General features: G+C 40.1%; 1 protein-coding gene across 1 annotated transcript in view; it reads right to left on the bottom strand.

Annotated features, from left to right (window-relative positions):
- Positions 1 to 16,401, bottom strand: part of asap1b (ArfGAP with SH3 domain, ankyrin repeat and PH domain 1b) — a 62,938-nt gene extending 46,537 nt beyond the window's left edge. The window contains exon 1 of the mRNA XM_028569231.1: positions 15,661 to 16,401. Within this exon, the coding sequence (XP_028425032.1) occupies positions 15,661 to 15,786 (126 nt within the window). The 5' untranslated portion in view covers positions 15,787 to 16,401. The remainder of the gene's footprint in view (positions 1 to 15,660) is intronic.
- Between the last annotated feature and the right edge of the window lie 621 nt (positions 16,402 to 17,022).

Raw genomic sequence — 17,022 nt, forward strand, 5'->3', positions numbered from 1 at the left:
TAGGAAAAAAAGTCAGTTGTAGCCCTACATTATTATTTCAAAGCCCTTAAAGTGTAACCCATTTGACCAATAGGGTTAATGGAGCTGACTTCCTGGTTCCCAAACAACCACACAAAAACAGTCATGCCCAGGAGGTCAAAGCCTCGGGGGAAATTGGCGCTTTAAGTGACTGGGCATGACTGACTGGAGGTTGTCTCAACTTCACGCTTCCTGCCCGAGGCCTTATCCTCCCTCAGCAGCCCTGCCATTTCCCCTGCAGCCGTCCTTTGACAGGAAGCAGGAAGCGGCCAGGCTCGTCAGTGTCCTATCCCGGGCAGGCAGCACTCTGTCTAATGACACCAAGTGATCTCCGCTGACAGCTGAGAATGAAAAACAACACGCTTTCTGGCTGTCTGGGAAAGTGTTGTGTTTTTTTTCTCGATCCGCTGATCCACTCTTGAGATTCCTGCTCTGTCACTTTCATGGCACGTTAGTCGTCTTTCTCATCTCCTCCTTGAACACATCCTTCCAAGCTCCTTGAACCTCGCTCTTCTCCGCCACCTCTGCATTTGGCATCGCACCGGAGGGGCGGCTGTGCTGTTACCAAGGAGATGTGGTCTGGCCGTCTCACATGTCGACTCAACATTCTTCACCGTGGAGATTGTGGGAGGCTGCTCTGACTAACTGGCCTGCTCTCTGTTTGTCAGCAGCGCACTGGGAGTCAACTGTGCCACTGTGGCAGATTTTATTCTTCACCCAGCAAAGATTGGAAACACGAGTTCTCAGAATTGCTAATATGCTAATTATTTCCTAGAAGAAAACAGGAAAGGGCACAATTATCAAAGGACTTCCCCAAAGACAAGACACAGGGCTAAAAAACATCTGCTCTGACTTTTTTTAGAGGGAACCTTATCTTTTATTTCTGCTTCCTTTTATACAATTGTATTCTCATTGCCTTCCTGGCTCACAACAGCTACAATGAAAAACTAAACTAAAACTAAACTAAAACAAGTGCACGTGTGTATGTTTAATACAGTAATAAAGCCTTGCTACTAGTTCAGTCTGAGTGAAGTCCTAGAGGAGGAGATCAGTCTGTCAGTCAAATCATTTTGTCTGTCGGTCGGTCTGTCTGTTGAGACTATGTGGCATGACTCAAGCAGGAAGGGTGGGGAGGTGCTTTCATTGGCAGGAAACAAATGCACATCCCTTTCTCTGGGCCCGCAGACAGAGAGGCCTTTAGCTCTCCAAGTGGAATGGGAAAAATGAGAGGATGTAACATTTCCAAAAGCAGCTGAGTTCAGATGGCCTATTTTCACTCACATACACACACACACACACACACACACACACACACACACACACACACACACACACACACACACACACACACACACACACACACACACACAGTACTGAAAGAGAGCAATTGACTGCCAGTGGTTTTGGTTAGGAGGTGTATCAGGATGACCACATGACTGATGTAGTGCATCTGAAATGGCAAATCAAATGAGAAGGATCAAGTGAGACTACATCTTTTTCAGGGTTTTGAAGTTAATTAGGATCCCATAAAATCATCAAGATGAAATGGTCTTTTTCTGAATGGACTGAAGAGGTTTAAAAGCCAAGATCTTTACCTCCTCACACTCAAAGAACATAACATTTCTACAGGGGGTTCTCGATCAATAATTTAGCAGTCACTTGGCCACACGCTGATACTTTCAATTCAAGGCGTACTTTTTGTTTTGCAACAATAACTCAAAACACCTCCCTCAAAATACTCACATGTCTTCACTGGAGGACAGTGTAATTAGTGACAGACCAGTGTTTGCAACTAAACTGTAGGTGATCCATCAAAGTGAAAAATGAATTAAATGTGCAAAAGCTACATTATTATTATGATGTGGTGAGGCCATTTGCCAGAATGGGCTGATTTTAATTATCCTTTTTGGTGGGAAAACTTTGCTTGGATGCCATATAGCACCTTTTTAATAGGGAAAGAAAAGGAACTGGCAAACTCACATTATCCTTTGTCACACCACTCATGTTTGCTTTTTGTTTAAGGCCTTGGCAAGATGCTGTAATATGAAGTACACTAATGAATGAATCAATAAGACTAAGAGTCTACTGCTAACGCCAGAATGCAAGGAATTACATTATACCCAAATTCCATGGCAATCCATCTAATAGTGGAGTTGGTTGAGATATTTCAGTCTGGACAAAAGTAGTCGACCGACAGACAAGACAGACTGAGCTGCAGTGTAAAGAACGCCTTTGCTTGCTTTTCCATTCAGTGCTTGATCTGCACATTTTAAATTAACACTGCCTAGGTGCATTATATCAGACCCCCGGTGTAATATTACCCCTGGCCTACTTATTACCTATTCTCTGATTAACAATATGTTCAAACATCATCTTATCATGATAGTGTATTTATTTTGCCTGTAATGTTCAGCCTTCTTTGTTAGATTTTGCAGCAGCGCAGCTCATTAATGTATCGCCTTTTTGCAGCCAACTCTCAATTTCCATCCGTAGCAACCTCCCATTAGCACTTGAATGTCCCACAGAGGAGGTCCAAACAACAATGAAATTTCAACTGGATCGCCATGTGATAATAATGTTACTTTGACAAGGAATAAAACATTTACTGTGGTGATATAACAATCTCAAGAAAATAAGACTCTGTAAGCTGAGTCACTGGCAGTTTATGTAGGATATCTGTACTAATTAGCGTGTGTCTATTGCGCGAATCTTGACCTGCTAATGTTATCGACCACTAAGAAGTCAATACAAGTCAGAGATTACTCTATTATGTATTGCTGCTATTAGTCCTGCTATTAGTATCCTGCTCTAAGCTCTCAAAGAAATGAACTGCTCAGCTGTGTGCTTCCTATGGTGAATTTAGTGAGGCCACACGGTGGATAAAGACAGCTCACAGAGCTGCAAGATGCTGGCTCTTTGCTGCAGATCTCGCAGAAACTGACATGCATGTGTGCAGCCGGCGAAAAGTCAAGCAAACGTCCCTCTGCGATACTCGCACTCAGCCCACCACTTGTTTCGAGCAATGCACATGTATTCACAATCACACCCACACACTGCTGCATTACACCTACCATCAAACAAGCAGCATACCTTTATCTGTGTTGTGTTTACCAGTCAGGAAGTCATTATTCATGTGAGGCAGCTGCTATTAACAGCCTTTAACAGGAGAGCAGTGGGAGGAACTCGCAGCTGATGATCTAAAAGTAACAGCTAGCATCTTCTTTCTTCTAGTGTTTGATGTCCGCTGCAGAGCAAAGAGGTTGTTTGTTTCCTAACAAATATGAATCTCAAAACTCACAAGCTATAACAAATCGCTCTATGTGAATATGCTTTTAAAACATTTAGTCCTTAAAAATGCCAAATAATGACAAAGAGGGCTGCTACCAACGATTATGTTAATTAAATCGTTTGGCCTATAAATTGAGTAAAAATAGTGACTCAACTAATTTGTATTGTCCAATCAGCAGTCCAGAACCCAAAGATTTTCAGTTTACTATGACATAAGACAATCTATTGAATCTATTAATTTCCTTTGAGTCATACCAAGAAGGTATGTCTTATCTTGGAAAACGCAGATGATTTCGCTGTCTCCTGTCACTCTCAAATCATTGAGAGGCTTTTCTTTCAACTTCCAGTTCAACACAAGAACCAGAAAGAGGTTTGTTCACCCACAAACCTCAACAATGTGAAACTACTTCACCTGAACATACCAATCAATGATGGTGTTTAAGATAGGAAACCCATGTCACATATTCGCATTCGCACAAGTGTGATAGGGATCCAAGACTTAGACATTCTCAACCTCACCACAATATTAGCTGCTGTTCCGGAGCTTTCGATCGTATAACATGATCTTCCTCCCTCTGTCTAAATACATATATTAACAAAAACGATAATTTTTACATTAACTTAGGCCTACACTATAAACATTTATATTTCCATGACAATTGCGTAACTCCAACTGCAGTGGAAGATAGTTTGATACAATGACAGAAAATCAATTAGAAACTATTTTTTATACTCAAGCAAAAGTAATTTTTTAAGCCAAAATGGTAAGTATGCACTGGTTCCGGTTGCTCAGGTATGAATAGTTGATGTTTTTTCTTAGTACATAATGATATTAAACTAAATATCTTTGGGTTAGGGATTGTTGGTCGGACAAAACAGGACTTTTCAAAATGTCAACTTGGGCTTTGGGGAATTGTGATGGGTATTTTTTGACTGGGAAAATAATGGAGGCAACAAGAGATAATGAACATAATAATTGTCTGCAGCCTTAAACTACAGAGTGGACCTTTTGGTAACATTTCTTTTTGTGGGTTTTATTTAAGTGTTTGTCATAGTATTAATCAGTGTTATATCAACAATACTTTAATAAGTATTGATTATTTATAACACAATTCTACACTAGAAGAGCTGGCAAAAGACCAAGACTCAAATCACTTACTTATCTCACTTACTTCTTCTCTATTTAACGTTTCTATTTATTTATTACTGTAGCTATGTTATTTTTGTTACGTTATACACTTATTGACTTTTCTTACTCTTATTTTACTTTGAATTTGACTGAGCAACTGCAACTATATAATTTCTCTGAGGGGAACAATAAAGTATTCTGATTTGGATACTGAAACCAGCGCTGTGTAGAATGTTCAAAGAAAAACTACTCAATGCTTTTATCGCTAATCTTTCACTCATCATTGATTGGCTGATAAGCCTGCCAACTCTGCTTCCTACTAACCCGCTGCCCACGTTGTAACACTTCAGGGCACATGGCCAAAGAATGTGCTCCCTTGATAAACATGCACAATCATTTTCTAGCCTCTGAGTAACGTTTCTGCACAACCGCTCGGCCATGAGTCCTTGCCCAAAGCCACAGACTCTGCATAGCGCTTTACAGCATTCCTTGAAGTTTTTCTGCAGACAAGTCTCAAATTTCACACTTTATTGGACTCTGCCGGGTGAGAGAACAGCTATTCCAAAACCACAGGTGTATCCACTCTGACAGGCCATTTGGATGTTCAGATATTTTGAGCAACTGAAAATCCAGAGGAACAGAAATAAGCTTTTACGGTGACTTCAAACAAAAGCTTTAACCAATCTCAATGCACATATCCACTTGGATTTCCCCATTTGTCTACGTTCAGGAGCAGTGACGGGAGCTTTGACGTATGCTGTCATGATGTGGAAAAGGAAGAGATGTGACGCTTTTCACGGACATTAAATGGCATTAGAAAAAGATGTAAACAACTTGTCTTGAAGGACTGTCAAAGCCTTTCCTCCAGGCTTGAGTGCACTTGGCTGTTCTGGGAAAGGTAGCGTTCAAATTCAACATTTAAAAGCTGCATCGATTGTTAAGTTGCAGCACGCGCATGCACGCACAGTCTAGGGCCAAACATTATCAAAGCTTACAGACAAAGATACACTGTTTATACCCCTCAGGCCACAACAAGACAGCCAGTCGTCACATGACAACACTGTCTCCTGGTTCTGCAGGGCAGTCCTTGAGGACAATGTTACCACGATACAAAACAAAGAGCCCAAAAAAGATGACTAGAGGATGAAAAGGCTCTGTACTCTACTATATGTGTCACGGCTGGATAATGTTTTCAAAGGCAATTATAATTTTTTCGCTTTGTTTTCTTGGCATTAATAATGTGACAATAGTTGAATGTAAAGTATTGATGCTTTAAATTAAAAATGTAATCTAAACTACAGTAAGGATGAATGATAGTCACTAAGGAACCAGAATCTACAGCCATGCTAGCAGCTCTGTTAGACACAGGGGTGCTTTGGCTAAATGCTAACTTCAACATGGTGTTTTAAGCGCCCAATGCCTCCTTACAGACAGCGCTGCGACCGTCGACTTCAAGGTACCTAACCCTAACCATAACCATTGCCTAATCCTAGTGCCTTCCAGGCATTTACCATGAAAACCCCGTAAAATATGACAGCGACAGTCGCTTGGAAAATAGTGTTATGGGCACTGAATTTGATGAATTTACTGTTTATCAGACCCCAGATGAAACAAGAAGCTAACATTAGCAAACCCTATGGTACATCTGCCTTTGACTCCCCGCTGCAGGAGACTGTATTGTATTCCCCATGACACGCTGTATTAACATTACAGTTTAAAAGGTTTTCCAGGTTAGTGGGGATGCAAAACCAACATTAAAAAAAACTTAGTAATGTTCCCTCAGCATATTGTTTTGTTGCTAACCTGTATGTACAATGAGCATTAACACCTGTTTCAGGTAACGTCATTGTTCATATTTTGGAACAATGTTTAGTAATGACAGTAATAGTGTTCATAGTGAGTGACAACGTGATCAGAGATTCGAAAAATGTGTTATGTACTGTATCTGGTTCATTAGCTATGTATGTGTGATGTCTGCTGAACGGACTCACAGTAGTAAAACAGATTTTATTCTGATCCAAAGACTCTTTCTGTGAGAGAAAGGACACTATATTCTGGAATTTAATTGTAAGATATATGATGCTTTTTAAAAAGAATTGACCAAAATAAGCGTGATTATTATTTTTTCCATAATCGAGCAGCTAGATAAGTAAGTAGTAAGTAAGTAAAGTTTATTTATAGAGCGCTTTTCACAGATAAAAATCACAAAGTGCTTCACAAGGTACAACCACATTGAAATACATTGGATGAAGATAAAACATTTAAAAAGTCAAAGATAAATAGATAACGCTAGATGATAAGTCAGAGGATCACCAAAGTAATTCCAATTCATCCTGAGGGGGACAAAAAAGTTCCAATTTGTACCAAATTTGGTACAAACCAATAGTTGTCAAGACATTTAACTCAAAACCACAAATGTGAACCTACTGGTGATGCTATAGGACAAGTCCAAGTATCACCAAAGTCAGTAGGATTCATCCTCTGGGAACCATGAATGTCTGTACAAAATGTCACGGCAATCCATCCGATAGTTGTTGAGATATTTCATTCTGAACCAAAGTAGTGGGCTGCTCGACCAAACTGACAGACCAACATTGCCATCCCCATAGCCACACTGCTAGCATGCCCAGTGAAAATGTGGCATACAAGTAAGTCAGTAACCTTCATTTAAAAGCTGACATACTTGTACGAGACATTAGCGCTATTGTTATGAAAATGCATTACACTTGGTAGCTGCATTGATGGCCCACTGAATTTCTCCATCAGAGATTAAAATGGCTGTCGATGGAGGAAGACTCTAACACCATCTCTCCATGTGAGGAAGGCTGCCGACAGATGTGAACACTAACTCACTCTTCCTCGCCTAAATCTGGGGTAGAGCAGGGGGGATCAGAGTGCCGGGGCAGAGTCTGGTCCGGGGCTAATCCGCTGCCGGCTAATAGCCCTTGATGATATATGCAGTGCAGCTGTGGCAGGAAGGTAGGCCAACAGCTGTGGCCCATAGACCGATTATCAGATTTCAACCACAGACGGCAAACAAGCCGACAAACAAGCAACACAACACACTCTCACCTCCTGCTGTGGGAGACAGAACAAATTAGAAAATGGCTTGGAGGTTTGTTAGTATTTACTCAAAGCAACAGTCCCCCCCCCCCGGATGTTATTTATTAAATTAACTAACAAACCAGCACTGTACCGTAGCTGTTACTTATGCCATTTTCCTGGCATACTGTACAGACTGTAGTGGTTAAAACTGTTAATGTCAGTCTCCTAGTTGTAATTCCCAGTTGGAAATATTGGAAAATTCTGACATTTAATATACTGTATCTCACTGGCTGCTCCAACATTCATTCATCCAGTTATTTGGATTCTGAAGACAGCGTAAATGAACGTGTGGTACAGTAGCTAAGCTAGCAGACTAAATAAAGCCCTTTAGCCTGGACTTTTATTTCTTTGCTAACACATAAAAGCAGCCGAAATACAGCAGTGGAGTCTTTTTCCTATTCTAATTCTCCCAAAACTTTGATAATTTATGCCATTTCATTTCCTTCATCTTTATCGCCTTTTCTCTTTCCTCCACTTTTAACTTACATGGTAAATAAACATCACTTAGCCGCCGTATAATATCTCCATTGATGATATGAATGCTTCAAGGCAAAGAGTTAAAGTTGAGGAACTACTCAGTAAGCACTCTAAACCAAAAACTATGTGCTTGAGTCTGAACTTAAATCAACAGTCTGAAACACGTCCACACAAAAACACTACTTTACTGTGGGTACTACAGGTCTGCGATAGCAGGTAGGTAATTATTGATTCAAAGATTCGAACTTCATCTACAAGAAATTCAAGAAAATTAAGCATTATGGCAGTGGTGTCACCGTTTTCTTTGAAACACCATTTAGTCACTCAGTCCGCACTGAACTGCTGCATTTCTGAACTAAGTTGAAGTATCTTGCAAATGACCACTTTAACTGCTTTTTTTTTTTTTTTTTAAACAGTGCAGTTTAACTGGAACAAGATGTCATATGGGTAACGGCGCCATGGGACAAAATATGCTCCCATTCTCTCACACCATATGATGCACTGGGTTTGGTGACACAGGGGACAAATGATGAATAAAAAGCCATAACTTAATTAATAATTGAATCTGACACAGCTGTGCTCCTCAGTTGCTAATGTTGCAACATGGAGCCTTAAATAGCCAGCACTCAGTTTTGTTATGTAAAGCCAACTGTGATAAAAATATGCCTTGTCCTTGATATATTCATCATTTTTAATGATAATGTGGGGGGGGGGGCAACTCAAGCAAGGAGGCAAAATAATCTGTTACCAATTAATCTATTTGCATATCTAGGGATAATTTAGATGTTAACCAACAGCACAGCAAAATCCAACAATTAAAAGCATTTAAACATGTATTTTAAAAGTACTCAACACTCCACTAACAGACAGGCACATGGTGCTCACACAAATGAAGTCAGTGTTAGGTGATCGACGGTAGACATTCCCCAACAGGGTAACACATAAGCTGTGAAAATGAAACCTCCTTTCAAAAAGAAAATCCCTGACTTAATAAGACTTTCAGGTAGATTCCAGGTCAAAGAACCATTCAACCATCCTCTAAAGCCTAACGACCAACTATGTGATGAAAAAAAAGAAACCACGATCTGTTCTCTGTGTAGATATTGTTATGACTGACTCCCTGTTGGTGGACTAGATGTAACATGTGACGAGGCGGAAACCTCACATGACAGCATGACGTCTAGGAAATGACCTCAGGTGCTTTACAGACAAACAACTTGAAGCTATGACAATAATTAACAAATAGTTCATCTGTTACTTTTATAAACATTTGGAACCCAAGAAGAAACGACCATGCTTTTGTGAATCATAAACACAATCTCCCAGTAGATTTCTTTAAAAGGAATCCATGGATGTTTTATAATAAACAAACATGGTCTTGTTGTTTACTTTCAAGCATTTCTCACCAAAACTTAGTGTGTGTATCTTTCAGGCCTTACAAACATGTTGAATTTGTTTCCTACGCACTTCTGGGTCACTGCTTTTTTTCTCCCCTGTCGTTTTGATAACTTCTGGCTTGTTTCTGGCTTTATTTTAGATAATATCCCCGTAATTAGGCAGTAAGCAACATCCTCTTACTTCCACTGTTTGATAACGTCAATTATGAGAATATCAGACATTGTTTCATCTATCGGGGGCTATATAAAAAAAGAAACTGTATACTTATAGTATAGCCTAATAGTGATTAGACAGTTAGTCAATCGACAAAATAATCATTGGTAACTATTCAGCTATTCAAGCAAATATGCCAAAATGTTCAGGTTGGAGCTTCTCAAATGTGAAGATATGATGCCGTTCTTTGTCTTAGCTTTATGACAGTCAACAGATCATTTTGGACTAAACTAGACACATGATGAGGAGGCTATCACCTCCTTGGGATCAGGGGTCACTGTGATGGCCACGTTTCACCATCCTGATATCTTATAGACGAGATGATACTTTATTTGCAGCCAGTGTATTTGCAAACTTGGTGCTCGGTCTCCGTTGCCTGAGTGGGTGAATGAAAGAGCAACTGACTGAAAGTAGTGAGGGATTCGGCCAACTGTTGTAGGGAACTTGGAAGGTATAGATTCAAGCTGCAGAGAAAACTGAACATGATACTGATTTCTGCCCCCTTAGGCTACGTTCACACTCGAAGCTGCCAGTGTCTGTTTTACATTATATGGAGTAAACCGTGTTTTCAAAGAAGTCCAGAGCGCCTTTTGAACCGCCACCGCCGACCTTTTTTTTGCAGCTCAAAGCGTCTTTTTAAAGTTGGAAAAAGGTTTTCTGAAAAAAAAAAAACACCTTACGTCAAACGCTTTTTTGACAGCCGACCAATGACAGGCGGAGATGCCATGCCTGTCGTTTTCATATAGATATAGTCAGAACACAGCAAGTTATATGATATGAATGTAGGGCTGGGCAATATGGATCAAATATGGAAAATCAAATATCACGATATTTTGGACCAAATACCTCAATGTCGATACCGCAACGATATTGTAGTGTTGACTATTGGTGCTTTCACTAAATATTTACACAATGAGATTTTTTTTTGATAAATAATCATCAGTAATGTGGATATAATGACTAAGTGGATAAAGGCAAATAATAGAACAGTTACAACAGTCTGGTAAGTTCAGAAAATGACATCACTCTACTGTAATGCAGCCTTTAAAACCAGGAAAAGACACCACTTATTACTGCCATATTACGATATCAAAAATCTAAAACGATATGTAGTTTCATATCACAATATCGATATAATATCGATATATTGCCCAGCTCTATATGACTGTGTGCTCACTGTACAGGGGATGACTGTTGGGGAACTCGCTTTGTTTTATGTAACGTTAGCACCGCTCCACATAGCGCTCTAGGAAGCTGTAGCTGTTATAGCAACAAAACGCACCAGCTTTTGTTTTTGTACAAAAGCGCCCTAGTCAACTTTTTCTTTCATGGCCTTGAAGTGAAAACTGGTTGTTCACATCAACTTCAGGTCGTCTTGGTGCTTTGCTAGCTTTAACAGTGCATTAGCGCCACATTAGCGCTACAAGCATTTCTGCATGTATGTTCCAGCTTGCTCTACAGCTTCACTAGCGGTCACAATCTCCACGGGGCACCTTTTAGACAAAATTCTTCTGAAATAAGAAATCCAACATTAAACTGGACTCACACTAACTCATATACATTGACATAAATAAACTTTTAAGCTTTTAAAAGAATGGTAGGAATGTCCTTTACTTAACAGTTGTGGGACATTTTAATAACTAGATATTTAGCAATCTTAGAATTACTCTTCAACGACTTCAGGCAATGACTTTCACTCCAATATACATACAAAGGCAGCGGTTTGGAATAAAACTCCTCATTCAGCTTTTTTTTTCAAATACACGATAGTATCATTATACCGCTGCTGCGACTGAAAAGGCCGTTATATAAAAGTAAAAAATATAAAGGGCCTCTGCCTATTAGGTCAAGCCCAGCCATGCTTGAATAGAATGGGAAAAGTCAACATTTTTCATGTGATGTGGTGCGAGAGCCATGCTCAAAGGAATGCCAATGCAATGAGGGTTTCCCTTGTATCGCTGCTATGGCTCTGTGTGGTTTAGGAAAGCAAACCCAATGACGCAAAGTACCATCTGTGGGGTAGAGAGGCGGACAATACATGCCCCACGGGGGAATAACAAGTGCCGGCTGCTAATATTAACTTATATCAGAGAAAGCTGGAGAGTCAGAGTAATAATATGTGACATTTTCAAACAAGCAAATGTCAGATTTGCTGTTCTCTGCTGCTGCATAAAAACGCAATCTGCTTAGTAGTATTTATAGTCAGTTGAGTTAATTGTGTTTTCTCTTATTTGGTCTTTGGGAGGAAAAGATGAGTTTTACATGCTATAGGCTGCAGTTTGTGGAACAAATCAGAGATGCGGTGATATTTTGTATGTCAATAGCACATCGCCGGGCCCTGATATAGTCACAGTCACACTTTTGTTTGAGTCTGTACAGAAGAAAATCATATTAAAGATCTCAAGATGATTTTGTGTTTTTAAAGACTTCATGGTACACTTATTATGGAGCTTCTATTATAACTATTATTTCCAATTAAAATTAATCTGCTGATTATTTTCTTGATTCATCATCAGGTCTATCAGTGTCAGAAAATGCTGAAAAATGTCCATCACAGTCTCTAAGAGTACAAGGGGAGCCTTTAAATGTCTTGTTTTACATTTAGTTTACATTTATATGTAAAAAAAACAGAACAGCAGCACGTTTTTGAAGAATATGCAACCAGATGATGTTGTTGTTGATAGGTTTGCTTAAATAACTAATTGATTGTCAAGATAGTTGCCTATTCATTTTCCCTCTATTGACTAATCAGTTATACGACAAATTGTTGCAGCTCTAATTTATTGTGTTGCTAAGGCAGTTGTATTAGCTGAAGGAACATTCTCCTCGAAAACAAGATCACAAAAATTCCACAAACAGCGAAAAATAGCAATGGCAAATCTACTTTAAAATAACAGTATAATACGTACTGTATTATATAGTAAGTTAATAGAAGGCAATTCATATTGTAGCCCATATTGGTGTATTTATAGAACGAATAGAAGAAAGCGGTAGTTACCATTATCAGCCATCTTAACTACTACAGAAATGATTCGTCAATTGTTTACAGGAAGTTATTCAGTGACAATTTGGGGTTAACTGTCACAAGCTGTTTGCCAGTAACCCGAGTGCTTGTGGCCCATTGTTCAATACACAAACCAATACGATCAGAGGGTCTTAAAACCCAAAAAGTGTTTTCCTCTTGATGCCAAAATGTGCTTAGCAAATTTCATGACAATCTGCCAACTAGGTAAGAAAGAGAAATAAAGAGATAGGAGCATGGATTAACAAACTAAATTATTTGGCAATATGGTTAGTAGCTGTTAAGATATATTGCTTTGGCTCAAGCGGTTTGACAAACCAGCTGACCAACAGTGTCATCCTTATGCTCCACCACTTGCAGACAAAAACACCTTCATACTTTTGTGTTACAGTGTCTAAAATCAATTTTTTTACAATAATAAAAAATACTTGTTGTTAGTTTCAGCTATAATCTCTGGAATCTGGTTGAAAAAATGATTACCAACTACAGTCTCTCCAACCTTACCAATGGAAAATCCAACAGCGCTTTCTGGGAAATGCAGTGGGGAAAAACACCACAACTATGACTGCTTAGCACCAAAGATGACACCAAAATAAAACCCACACCACATACTAACACAGCTTCCTGTTTGACACCCACACACAAACACAATGCCCCCATCTCCTGTGCCTCAAACAGCCAAAACAGCGAGCCAGAAAGGTTATTTTTAAAGACTTGATCTCTCCATTGCACTGCTCCATTGTTATCCATATTGCTGCAATGATCCAAGTGTAAACAGTAAACACCTTTGTGTGCTCTGCTGCCGCCCCCAGGGAGAGAAAAGTTGCAGGGTGGATGCTGGTGATGACGACTCGTGAATACTTTTGTGTCATTATGCAGTGATCAATAATTGATGAATTAAGACGATATGATGCTGCGACCATATTTTTTTTCTTTTCTTTCTTTGCTCCTCCAGATGACTCAGAGAATGACCGCAGGTCAACTCACCCCCCTCAAGTTACAGCATTAAATATTCAAGCCATACCTTTGCATAATTTACTTTGTCAATGTACCAAGTAAATGACTTGGAGAAGAAAAAAAAAAAAAAAAAAAAAGAATGAATGCTTTCAGTTTGAGGACAGGAACCCAGAGCTCTGCAGAAACCTGGGACATTTTAAACAAACTCCTCTTCAGGCAAAGAGACGCCGAAGGCAGTTTTACTTCACTGCAGCAGCTCTGGGTTTATGATGCAAGTGAGTCCTTACATGTCTACGCAGGGATCAAACAGGGTAGCTAATTTTATTAAACAGACACTAATCTAACAATATTCGTGGCTTATGCTGCTTGTGTTTTTGCCACAGCCTAGGTCTAATGGGTGTATCCCAGTTTGAGTTTCCTAACGGGCCGACTATCCTCGCCCCAAATGTTTCAGGGGCATCTTTCCTTTGTTTAAAACACTGAAGAGCATGTTGCTCGCTCTTTGGTACCAGTATAATGGTCTTCCTTGTCATGTGATCTCTGCAAAAATTCCAGAGCGGCTACTGAAGCCCAGCGCACATGGCGGCCCAGTTTCTAACAGATGTTTTTCGTTTGTGCTGCTGCAGTCTCTGGGTTCAGAGGCACAGAGCCAGAGAGGTGATTCATGATGCGAGCCTTTTCCTTGTTACAGTCAGCAGACACAAAGTGTGCTCCGGGTTGAGAATAAACATGGACCTGGTTCTGTTTTGGTCTTTTTTATTTTTTATTTATTATTATCATGATATAATAAGCTTGTAAATGATTGAAGAGAGATGTGATGGATAGCACAGACTGCTTGCTGTAGCTGTCAGGAAGTTGAAGAAAAGACTAGGCCTGTGTTTTCTTCCTTTAAACAAACATATCTGGTTACTGTCCTGTCCTGTTCATCGTAAAGCTTACATGTGATGTGTGCACATATTTAATCACAAATAAACCCCAATTAGTCATTTTCAATGTTTCTGCTTTACATGAGAGATTACACTAAACACGGCAAGTCTGAAGTCATTCATGTCTGCAGCTAAATGTGTTTCAAAGTGGGAAATGAGGTCACGTTTTGGCAGTGAAGGTGTGCGCTTCCCTGGTTTGATGCTCCATTTAATCATAGGAAGGATGCTAATGGAGGGGGGGTGGTGGGGGTGGGGAGGTGGGAAACAGAAACATATACACATAGCAACCCACCTGACTGGCCTGATTACACCCCCCCCCCCCTACATGATCAAGGTGACACAGCACCGTAGAGTGTGAATTTGGGGTGCGTTTCTGCACAATGTGTCACTTTCGAGAATACAATATATTGTGTTTGAATGCAATCTGACCTATAGGAGAGTGGGGAATCTCTATAATCCTGAAACAGTTTAATCCAGATTTGATTTCCAGTGACTAGAGAAGGTTTTTCTCTCCGTCTGTCACACACACAGACACACACACACACACACACACACACACACAAAACCCTGTCAGCATGCTCTGAAGCTGCGAGTTATGTAATGGTGAGCACAGAAAGCTGCAGGCCTGAGTGCACATCCTCTTATTCCCTACACCACCAAAACCATCCACCCCCTCTATTATTACTCTACATATCTGGCAAGAGAGAGCAGCAGATCCACAAACGCACAAGCTGAGAGTTCACCTACACACACCTATGAGTGTGGGGGAAATGTCCATTTTTTGCAGCAGGTAGTTAGATAGAAGTGTGCAACGTTAAAATATAATGCACTTTTACAGCAACTGCAACTGCTCAACAGGTGCAATTATTTTCTTTCCTGGTGGGCGAATGTGCGACAGAATAATGCATTTGGGTCTCTAAAGGGATTTTAAATGCTCTCACATATCACAAGTTGACTTTAGGTTTGAGTGCATGTAGCCTTGGTTGTATATTATGTGCATTCCACTAATAAAACCAGATCCATTAGCATTCAAGATTGATTTTCAATATTATAATCTAGTTGTGTTGTTTATTAGGCATCTTCAATCATCCATCCATCTTGCAGGCAGGCTGACATCGTGGCCTTACCTCCTCCAGCACATTCACTGTGTTCCTGCAGCTCTGCAGTCGGGTGGTGAAGCTGGATGTTGTCGGGGAATTGTAATCCTCGGTTGTCTCCGAGAGAAACTCGGACACCGATATTTGATCCGGCATCCTTTAACGGGGGAAATGCCCACAGGAGGGTTGGCGATGAATGCTCAGAAAGTCAAAACCATGTAAGATGTCAAAAATAAAGAAAAAGCAGTGGGAGTCTGGTGCAAAAGCGAGCCGATGGAAGGGGAAAGCCGATTTTCCTCGCAAAACTGTGTGAAACTATCTAATCTATAAAGACGTGTCCTCTTCTCCGGTGACTTCTCAAATGACTTCACTGTTCCCCAGGGGCCATGGGAGGAGGGAATTATACCTAAATTTCTGCAGGCTGCTGTGTCTTTTCCTGGGGAGGATGTCTAAAAGCGACGCATTTATAAATAGTGTCAGTCTGCGTCTAACTAAACCTCGGAGGAAAAACCACCGTAAAGAATAGCGGATGCCCTCATTATGCTCTACAGATGTTCAATAAACCGCTTGTCGTCAAAACAGCCCACCGTAACCAGCCTCTGTTTAGAATCTATCATAGTCCATGGTCTGCCGAGGTCGTCTTGAACTGCAGCAGGGTTTGGTCCTCTCTTCTTTAGCCGTAGTTTATGTTTTTTAACGCAAAACGCCGCCGCCGACACATTCACTGCCACTCTCTCCTGCTCGGCCGCGCTCGAGCTTCCCAGAGCTAGTGTCAAGCTAACCGGAAAGAAATATGTGATTTCCGGTCACACTCTTCAAAATAAAACAAAGGGGGACTTTTTGTTAATCCCCAAATGGATGTTTGCACGATTCATGTTTTAAGTAATGAGAAGTATTCATTTAAAAAGAAGATGTTATTTAAATGTTCTTGTCACATATAGTAGGCCAATCCAATGAACATATATCAGTCTGCAAAATAACCCATAGAGTGTTATTATATAGCTTACTTTAAAAATAGCTGCCACCTTTTGTCACATTTTGTTGCTGTTGACCAAGACGCTGTGGTTAAATGGCAAGTGTGTTAAACTTGAGAGAACCATAACTCAAAAAAATTGGCAAAGGGTTCAGCATTTTACCGCACCAAATGAGGCACTGCTTTATGCTGCATGTGTAGGCTGGAAGCTGCAAGGTACTTGTATTACAAATAGTAGCCAGTTCCTATATTATACATGCATTGTAAATTAATTGTAGCTATACTACAATTAATTTGCAATACATGCACAGTTTATGGGAGTCTATTTGAAGTTAAGAAATGTCAGGACGCTATAAGCATCTTAATAGAGCTTCTGGTGATTTATAAAAAGAAAAAAAATGTCATCATAATGCACAAGT

This window comes from Perca flavescens, chromosome 22 (genome assembly GCF_004354835.1).
Source record: "Perca flavescens isolate YP-PL-M2 chromosome 22, PFLA_1.0, whole genome shotgun sequence".
NCBI classification, from domain to species: domain Eukaryota; kingdom Metazoa; phylum Chordata; class Actinopteri; order Perciformes; family Percidae; genus Perca; species Perca flavescens.